Here is a 9,723-nt window from a genome sequence, read left to right on the forward strand (position 1 = left end):
TCTAAGTTTTACAACTCCTTTCTTTGATTTATGACTTAATTAAATGTTCAACTCGCGGTAGTTGTTTCATAAATAACTTATCTAACCCACCTAAGAGCTATTTTTGTAAAAATATAAATTTAAAATGAATGAATGCAGTTACAACACATTTTTTCTTCAAAACCTTTTCATATACTAGGGTAATTTCACCGTAAGTGGCTATTACTTAGGCATTTTCATGGGTAACTGCACAGATACAACAAAAATAATTTAGTAAAACGAGAATAATGTATGATTAAATAATGTTTTGCTTTGTTTGAATAAGCTGCTGCATTATTCAGTTAATACAAATCTAACAGAACCTACCGTCTGAAAAATACTATTTTCAAAAGTTCTGACATTTAAAACTGTAAACCATTATAACTTTATGTTCTTCATATTCAAAGAATGTGTTGATGCTATGATTTATGATGTTTTGTTTTATAGATTTATTTTTACCCAGCATGAAGGTAATTTTGACAGCAGACGATACTTAAATGAAAAGATAATTGGCCAAAGAATGAATTGCGCTTTTTTGCATGAAAGAATTAGATATGAATATTTTACATGAATTTGATTTTTCGGAATTTGCATTTTAAATAAAGGTTCAAAAAGAAAAAGCTGAATATTTACTCAAACATTTATGCAAAGTTGTATTAATTTTTTTATCGACTTATATCAACTATTCAATGGTAAACTAATATTAGCATTCTGTTACAATAAACTGCTACATTATTAAATATGCTATTTTACAAAGTTATAAAAATCCTTAGTATTCTACAAATTACTAAGGAAAAAACTGGTAACTGGCGCAGATACCACTTTAAAAGCACAGTATTTTTCACTTACATTTAAATTGCCTTAGCAAACTACGCAGAATGTGCAGTTACGACTTTTTTCCTAAAGCTTTTTTTAATAACTTGTGTTCACAAATCGGCAAAAAACTTGAGATTTAGGTAGCCTAAATTACTAACAACCACCTGGTGACAATAACTCAATTTTCATAAAATGTGCAGATACCACATCTGTGCTTAGCACAGTATTTTACCACTCGTGTAGACCAAGAATAGCAGGCAGACCACTGCCAAGAATAGTAGTAAAAACATAAAATCACTTCCTCATGATACATATTTGTATTTCTCTTGGGCAATCTTAGAAGGTCACAGAGCTCATAAACGTTAATATGTAATGGATACACATGTAAATAAAACATGTTATCAAAACGTGTAATAGAGAAAAACTTCTGAAAGAAGCATAAAGGGTGCTTCACTGCAGTAGTAACAATAAAAGTTCTTGAAATTAGTTGATCTTTCAAAAATATTTAAATTTCATTTCTGATTTGAAAGTTTGTACTAACTATATTTTTTGTAAAGCTAAAATATTTTTCAGAATTAAACTTAAAATAATAATTACTGGTTTTTGAACTAAAGATAATTTTCAAATAAAAAGTTTATCACTGCAAGGTATTGCTTATATTGATCGATTCATGCTTAACTTCAATAAAAAAAATCAGTGACGCAACAGACCATGAGGGCCAAAGCCTACTAAGCCCATCTCGGTTTTCTTGACCAAGGGCTTCAGGCTGCAAGGCAGGTATTTGGGCTAGGTCAGGGCTTTAAGAGCACCCGGGCCAGAAAACACAAACCCTTACCTCTTATACAAGAACGATTAATAGTTAAATTATTAATTATAAAAGGATAAAACAGAAGGATTATAAAATGATTTGCTTACATTTTAATATGAAAACAAATATCAATATCAATAGAAAAGAGCTGAGATTTGAATTTCTTTTCAAAATCATCAAAGGGGGGCCGTACAGTCAGTGAGGCGGGTCTTTATTTTTAACCAATTGAAGGCAGGTTTTGTTTATCTCAAATCTTTCTTTCATCCCTCCCTGTCTCTCCCCGCCAACGTGAGGCAATACTATTTCTAGGAATTCACTTTATATAGAAAAATCATGATTCAGGGCATATTTTCTCATAAGGTCAATAGTATCTACTTCGGCAATGACCTGCATTTTCTAATGTTAATAGTTTTCTCGGAAATTTATAAATCAAAATTTATTGAATTTCTAGTATACTTTGCTCTGGGGCAACTTCCTAATTCAAACATTGTCTGCTTATGTTGGTATTTGACACATTAAAGGTTATTTTATTTTACAGGTTGCAAATTCAAAAATGATGTTTCTAGACGTCGTGCCAAGGTGGCCGGGAAGCAGCCACGACTCATTCATATGGAGGATGTGCCACCTGAGGAACAAGTTTACAGGAAACCTTATTCCAAGTCGTACTTTCTTGTTGGGAGATTCCGGTTATGCTTTAGAGCCTTGGCTCATGACTCCATACAGTGCCGATACAACCGTTCCCCGTGAGCAGCTCTTCAACCAAAAGCATCGAAGTGCACGAAATGTAGTCGAACGAGCATTTGGAGTTTTAAAAAGTAGATTTCGATGCATTGACCAAACGGGGGGGGGACATTAGCATACTCGCCAGCTAAAGTATGCAAAATGATTATGGCTGCTGCCATTTTGCACAATATATGCATGGCTCGGAATGAAGCAGAGATCATTTATGACGATTATGAGATGGAGGAGGAAGAGGAAGAGGAAGATGACGAAGTTCCAGATTGGGGAAACCAAAGTTATGTGAGAGAACGTGGTTTACGTTATAGGGATGAATTAGCCATTCATTTTAGTCGCAATGCTAATTAATCATTATTTCTTTTAAATTTTATCTGTACCAGAGTTTTGTGTGTGTGTCTTTTCAATGTACAAAAGATTAAATATGTGCTAAAATAAAAAATGTACAATAACCATTGATAATTGAAAGAGTGACTACTTACGTGGAGTGGGAAAGTAAGGAAGAAAAAAAAAGCCTTACAAATATTCACAGAATGCTACTCCTATTCATGAAAAAACAATAGCTTATGTTATCTATAAATTAGTGGAAGTGTTAAAAAGGGGGAAAAATACTAATAAGTTACTTTGTTAAATTTTCTCTTGCTTTTACATTACAAAATAACAACTTAATTTAGTTACAGTACATAAATACAATGTTGACTGATGAAGTTGTTGCTTATAGAAAAGAACAATGTCTTCAAACATATATCAAGCTTTAAATTCTGTGTTTGTAGTTCCTTGAACGGGTGTTAAATACTGACTTTCTCCAGGTATTAGATTTATTTGTGTAACTGAAAGGAGTTTGATTCATACTGTTGGCACTCGGCAATCACAGCAAGACGTATGCTTCGAATGACCAGAACCGAGGATAGAGATTTCAAGGAAAAACGACTATCAAACAGCCTTTCTAAGATCACATAAGGAAAATGAATTTTAGAAAACAATTTTTGACTGACTAGTTAACCGGGTAAAATTAAATTTGGACAAAAATAAATAGACTATATGAATGAAATAGAATTTTATTTATCATATGAATTTCTAATTAAAAAGGGAGAAAATGATAAATACAATGCAGGAAACCATTCCAATTTTTACGATTCTGAGGTTTGCAAATCCAAACCTAAGGATCTGGCCAGCAGACTAGCAATGACAGCCTGGTTGTTCATAATGTTCTGCTGGTTTTTTAAGCTTTCTCTTTTTAACTCGATTCGAGTTTCCAAGTTTCTGTTCATTTTTTTATGTTTTCATTTGTTTCCTTCTGAGTAGTCAACACTTGCGTGTCCTCATCCTCTTCCCAGTTTATCATTTGTGTTCTCTTCTTGTTACGATATTCTTGGACACGCTGGATTGAAGATCCTAAATAAAATACAAAATAAAATACTTCACATAAAATAGCTCCAACAAAGCAACCAAGTATAGTTTTCAATTTTTTGTTGCAACTCGTCTTGTGCAGGGTTGATAAAAATCCTCATCTTTTTAAATAATTAGATTTTTTGAATATAAATCATATTTTTTAAATTTAAATTTATTTTCTGTTTTAAGTTTTGAAATCTAAATGTTAAGTTAAAGTATGTATTTGGAACTAACAAATGAAAATGTTAATTTAGATGTCAAATTCTGAACAATTTCTTTTTACACATAATGAAAAACATATAGCTTAGGTGGTCCAGTTCATAAAATTTCAGGGAGGAATGAAACAGCGCACTCTTGTTCCAAGTGCGTTCTCTGTATCTATCAAATCACAAAATCAGTTTTAATTTGTAAATCATACAACCTATTTATGTTCAAATTAAGAAATGTTTAATGAACACGATCAATACAAACGTAAAGATGTAAAACTTTCAATGCTTTTTTTTCAAATATTTTGTTTAGGCTGAATAGTAAGCTAGGTATTTGGTCGAAGCCAAATATTTGTTGCGTCACTAATACATGATTTAAAAAAAATTAAATAAAATAAACATACTTCTTCACTTCTAAATCTTTAATAAAATTCACCAAGGATTGAAAAGCATACATTTTTTTCCCTTAGAATTCTGGTCTTATTGATATGCATATTTTTAATTAAGGGAAGTGGAAAATTGTCATACTAGGTTATCTTTAAATGAGTGATTAAATAATTTAACAGCTAACAGATAAATATCCAATTATTATGCCTCATTTCATTAAAAAGATACATCTTTCATATATCCTAAGCAAGTTCTTTTTATTTAAGTGTTATTGTTAAAATGAGCAGCGCCGGATCCAGGGCCCCACCTCGGAAAAATAATAGATCCAGCACTGTAACAGATTGTGTCGGATGATTGTCGAGATTTTTTATCAGTTTCTATATATTTCATTTCACTACCATTCTTTTCTTTCTTTTGGAAAGATTATTTGCAGGGTTTGAAGACATATTTTTAAAAATATCTGATATTTTGAAAAATATGTGATGTTTTCAATCAGTACAAACTGAAGTCTTCAAAATAGTTATGCATTTGCAAATTTTATTCTTTATTTTCTTTTATTATTATTACCATATGAAGATTTAAAAAATTAATGGTTTTTATTAGAAAAAATACTCCAAATTTCATGCCCGTCAAATTCATTCTTCTGAACTTTTAAATTTTAATCTTTAAAAATAATGGTTTAAAACAATTTCAAAATAATCAACTGATTTAAATCACTCAACCCTGGTGTGGTCGTTCTTAAAAACGTAATAAAGTTTTAACTACACACTAATTGTAATGTACCATGTAATACCAATACAACAAATTCTCCAATATAATTTGTAAGTTAAAAATAACTTGATACAGAAATAGAGAATTTTTTTTCTCTCTTATTATTATACCTGGTTTTTCTATCTTTCGCTTTACTCCTTGTGGCGTTGATAGGATACGTCTAGGTGGTCCAGCGGATGTTCTCTCAACTGCAAGGGAAAAAAAATTGTGTACATTGTAAGAAGAGAGGAATAATGATTTCAACAAAAATATAGTTATGCAGACAAGGTATTTTTTAGACAAAAAAGATTATGTTCTTTCGGTTATCGCTTTGTATATTTGGTTGGAGAATAATGAATTAAGTTGCAACCTAAAAAAAATCCTAATAAATATGACAAAAGGTGCTCTTGAAAGAAATTTAGAAAAAATGCATGCAAACGCTATCTATGTTTTAAAAAGAACGAAAAAAAAAATGTCTTGCGTATCAACTTTGCAACAATTTTCAAGATTGAAGGGAACATGTATGTTCAGGAAGAAATTTTAAAGTTTTCTGTTTGGTACTACTTTAGCTAGATCAATTTGCTGTGCTTCATTTATGATTTATCATACATGGCACAGTTGCAAACGCTCAGTGCAAACTCTGATATGGCTCATGAAGCTTGAAATAAGCACATTTCAACCAGGGCTGTGGAGTCGGAAGAAAAATGATCCAACTCCGACTCCTGGATTTTGAAACGTCTAACTCCGACTCCCACTGATGCTTCATTTATTTATTTATTCAAATACCCCTCTCATAGAGAGGGGAAAAAACTCCTAAACAGAAATTGAAATATTAATTTCTGTTTACAAAATTTTCGCATTGTATTTTATTGTAAACCAAAGATGCATACCACATCAGAAATTCAATTTGAAGATCAAAGTATCTAATAGTTGCTATTTCTAAAGTGAGAACTTTATTAAAATCCCATTTTTTTAAAAATTTAATAGGAATAATTTGCTCCCCTTAACTGTTTTTACGAATTCTGTGCTTTCAATTTTTGAAAGCTGTAACTAAATAGAAAAACGAACTTTTTGCTAAGTCAAAAAACTTTTCTTGAGAGGGGCCGTTCCTAATTCCCCCTCTCCTGGATGATACCTCAACTTAATTTCAGAATTTATAATATTTGAAATACTTTGATTCTAAAAAATTTCCCCAGTAATAAATCTTAAATTTTATCTTAAAAGTTTCAACGAAAATATTGCACTATATTGCAGGGAGAGGTCAGGTACATGTATGTCTGGAACCAATTTTACTCAAAATGCGGTGGTATACAGCTTTGTACGAAATTTTTTTAACTATAAAACAGCATTTCTTGACTCATTTTTTAATTTCAATTTTCTTGACAGTTTTAGAATTAACCTTAATATGAAATTTTTAGGATTAACTACAATTATTGAGTGCTGTAACCAATAAATTAATACTGATTTTATTTTGTACATTTTAGTGATAACCAAAATGTCTAAGATAAAGTTTTTAGATTTAAAAGATTTATATTTTATCGAATCTTTTGGATTTGCGCTTTTGTGCTAACACTTATTTCACCTAACTCCTTCAGAAGTTTTTCGACTTATTCTAGCAATACATACCTTCCTTTCACTATTTTATATCTGAGATCGAGGTAAAAAATATATTATTGCTTTTTTTGAAAGTATTTACTTAGATAATCTTAAGCATCAAAACTGTTTGCTAACAGTTGCTATCAGTTAAATAATAAAGTTAAAAAATAAGCAACTTTGCAGACGACGTAGCTAGCTCTTACAGAATATTCAATAAGCAATTGAGCCAGCTGGTTGCCACAATGACAGTGATTTTCTTATTTGTAGGCCTCGATACATGTAATAAAAATAGTTAGTAGTCAGTTGTTTAAAAAATGCAATGAGAGGCGGTGGAAATTAAAGAAAAAAATGAACCCAGAGTTGGAGTCGGCATGTTTTTAAACGACTCCGACTCCGAATCCTCTAATCCAAAATCAGTCCGACTTCGACTCCACAGCCCTGATTTCAACTTCCTTAATTTGAACTCTCAAAAAGAATTACTGCTAATACGAACAACGTTCATAATCTCTGTCTTAGGGCTTACAGTTAATACTTTGTCAGATAACATTAATTAAGCTAATGCAATTTTCTACAGTTAGCAACTACAAATGCAAGACTATTCTGAAAAGAAGTATAGTACCTGTATCAACTTCAGTTTCTACATCAGCTAGACTAGAATTCGTCATTGAGGGTCCAGCAAGGGTCTCCAAATAGCCATTTGACTGCTCCGGCTCCAAATCCTAATTTAAAAAAAATCTTGTATTATGCTGCTTTATCCATGAAGCAAAAAAAAAAAAAAAAATCTATATATATTACTGAATCAATTGAAATTAGATTTATAAATTTATTTCGATCCAGAACTAGCACTTGTGATAGATTTGACAAGTTAATTTGTAAAACTGCTTTTAAAATACAATCAATGTTGTCAACATGTTTCTTAAACTTTGGGTTACCATTAATGTATTTTATTCAATTGTGCCTTAGTTTTTCATTTCGACGCGCAGGAGCTTATACTAGGCAACATCATGACACTAAGATTTGAATTGATTTTTACAGAACAGGCGCAAGTCCAATGGATTCCCATAGCACTTTGCTCTTTCTGAAATAATTGATTCATTTTTAACATTGGGTCCATGAGGACTGATGAAATGTTTATTGAGCAAGGGGCTCAGAATCATAGTGACGTAATTTAAATTCAACACATTTTATGGCAAAGGCAAGTCACATGTCAGTTTAGTCGACACATCGAAGCTATTAACAAGCTTGAAGGTCAAGGAGAAAATCTAAGAGCGGACTTTATAAGCATTTTTTAAATATAAAATCAGTTTAAAAAACATTTTCAAATCAAAGAAAAAAACATCTGATTATTGTGTCACATTCAGAATGTGAAAAAAAAAAACATTGTCAGGTGAAATTACTAATGAAAGAGATCAATAAGAAAAAAACAAAACCTTAGCTAATAAGTAAATGTACAAAGGGGGGGGGGGGTAGAAGGGACACCAAGTTTTCGATAAAGGCACTACATGGCTTCTTTTTTTTAACCCGAGGCAAAATTTTTTGCCACCTAAATCTAGGCCCTATCATTTCCGCCCTCATCCATGAAAGATTTGTGGAAGAAAATTTGGGGATAATTGAAATGACACTATTATCGAAAAATCCTGGACACCGGTTGGCCCGGGCCCATGGCTTGAAGCCTACTAGTGGTGAAATATAAGAGGGGGATGGGAGGAGGCCCAGAAAAGTCATTTGTGACGGGCCCCAAAATTTCTGTGCATGCCTCTGATTGTTACCAATCAAATATTGAGAAAATAATAAATAAGGAACTTAGCAAGGGATTTTAAAGACAAAAATTTAATTTTCGGAACAGCATGCATGTAGAATTTATAGAGTACTTACGTATGAGGTGTCTAATTCTTCTCCGACGATGCCACTGATGTAGGCTTCCCCTAAAAGCCCCAACACCCTCTCCTCTTGCAAAGTCAGTTTAACTGTCTGGCCACGACCTCCACCGGTCTTCTCTCGTTCTTCCTTCATACGGACAGCTTTACATCTAATGCGATATTTTAAATCGCACCACTTATTTTTTATTTGGTAACCAGTGCGTGTTACCCCCATAGCACGGGATGATACGACCTCGGCCACTTCATCCCAGGCATTCTTCTGGGCTTGAATAGTTTCACAAAGAGGCCCAAGTTCCCCTGACACCAGAAATCTTTTCTTTTCTAATGCAGAAATCAGAGCATCCAGCTCTGCCGCAGAATAATTTTGCGAGCGATTCATTTTGCGTATACTTCGATCTTCGAAAAGAAGCAGGAACACGCGGTAAGCCGGTAAACAAAACTGTTTACTCAGTTGAGGTTACAGTCATTTCGCTCTCATTGGCTGAGAGTTGTTTCTTATCGGTTGCAGTTGCCGAGAAAGACAGAGAACTTGTGAGTTGCGGAAATGTTACACTTGCATCGAAACAGACCGCAGCTCGCTCGCAGCTCACTCGTAACCCACTTTTTGTAGTATTTCGCTAAAATATGGTTTATATGTGATTTTTTTTATTTCGAAAAAAAAGAGAGACAAAACAAATTACAAAGTTTAAATATTTAAAAACAAAGCAGAAATGTTGCCAATTTGAAGAAAAAAAGCGGTAAAACAAGTAAAAATGTAGTGGAACAGGAAAAATGAAACAAATAAATATATCTATCTATCAGTGTTAAGATTCATATACATATATGTATTTGGTAATACTGTAGTTTTATAAAATGTAATGTAGATGGCGCCAAATGTAGTATTTTGTAGTATTTTTTCAGAGGAGGTGTAGTATTTTTCTGTTTGAAAAATCTGGCAACCCTGCTTGCAAAGCTTTGGCCGTGGTCGCTCTGATTTTTATGGAGCCTTCTTAGTAAATCAGGAAGGTTCTAATTAGTAACACTAAACCTACTTAATTTTTCTGGAAGGTTCTACAGACACGGCTGGCTTTAACAGGGGAGATTTCGCACTTCTTCAGAAAGTTTCAAGGTTAATTTCAGAAAGGTTACTGACTTT

At 32.5% G+C, this 9,723-nt stretch overlaps 1 protein-coding gene across 1 annotated transcript; it reads right to left on the reverse strand.

Moving 5' to 3' along the window:
• Positions 1-3,644: 3,644 nt before the first annotated feature.
• Positions 3,645-8,967, reverse strand: LOC129218212 (uncharacterized). Its single transcript, XM_054852430.1, has 4 exons — positions 8,584-8,967; positions 7,328-7,427; positions 5,244-5,321; positions 3,645-3,772 (listed from the first exon to the last, which is right to left on the reverse strand). Exons 1-4 carry the CDS (start codon positions 8,965-8,967, stop codon positions 3,645-3,647), a joined length of 690 nt encoding a protein of 229 aa, XP_054708405.1.
• Positions 8,968-9,723: the final 756 nt, after the last annotated feature.

The sequence above is a fragment of the Uloborus diversus genome, chromosome 3, assembly GCF_026930045.1.
Source record: "Uloborus diversus isolate 005 chromosome 3, Udiv.v.3.1, whole genome shotgun sequence".
NCBI classification, from domain to species: Eukaryota; Metazoa; Arthropoda; class Arachnida; order Araneae; family Uloboridae; genus Uloborus; species Uloborus diversus.

Bases quoted from the DNA above. Each gene is read 5' to 3' on its own strand.
- LOC129218212 (XM_054852430.1), bottom strand. From the start codon at position 8,967: ATGAATCGCTCGCAAAATTATTCTGCGGCAGAGCTGGATGCTCTGATT. The intron at 7,428-8,583 runs GTAAGTACTCTA...TTTTTAAATTAG, and splicing joins AAGAATTAGACACCTCATAC to GATTTGGAGCCGGAGCAGTC. The intron at 5,322-7,327 runs GTACTATACTTC...TTTCCCTTGCAG, and splicing joins AGAAACTGAAGTTGATACAG to TTGAGAGAACATCCGCTGGA.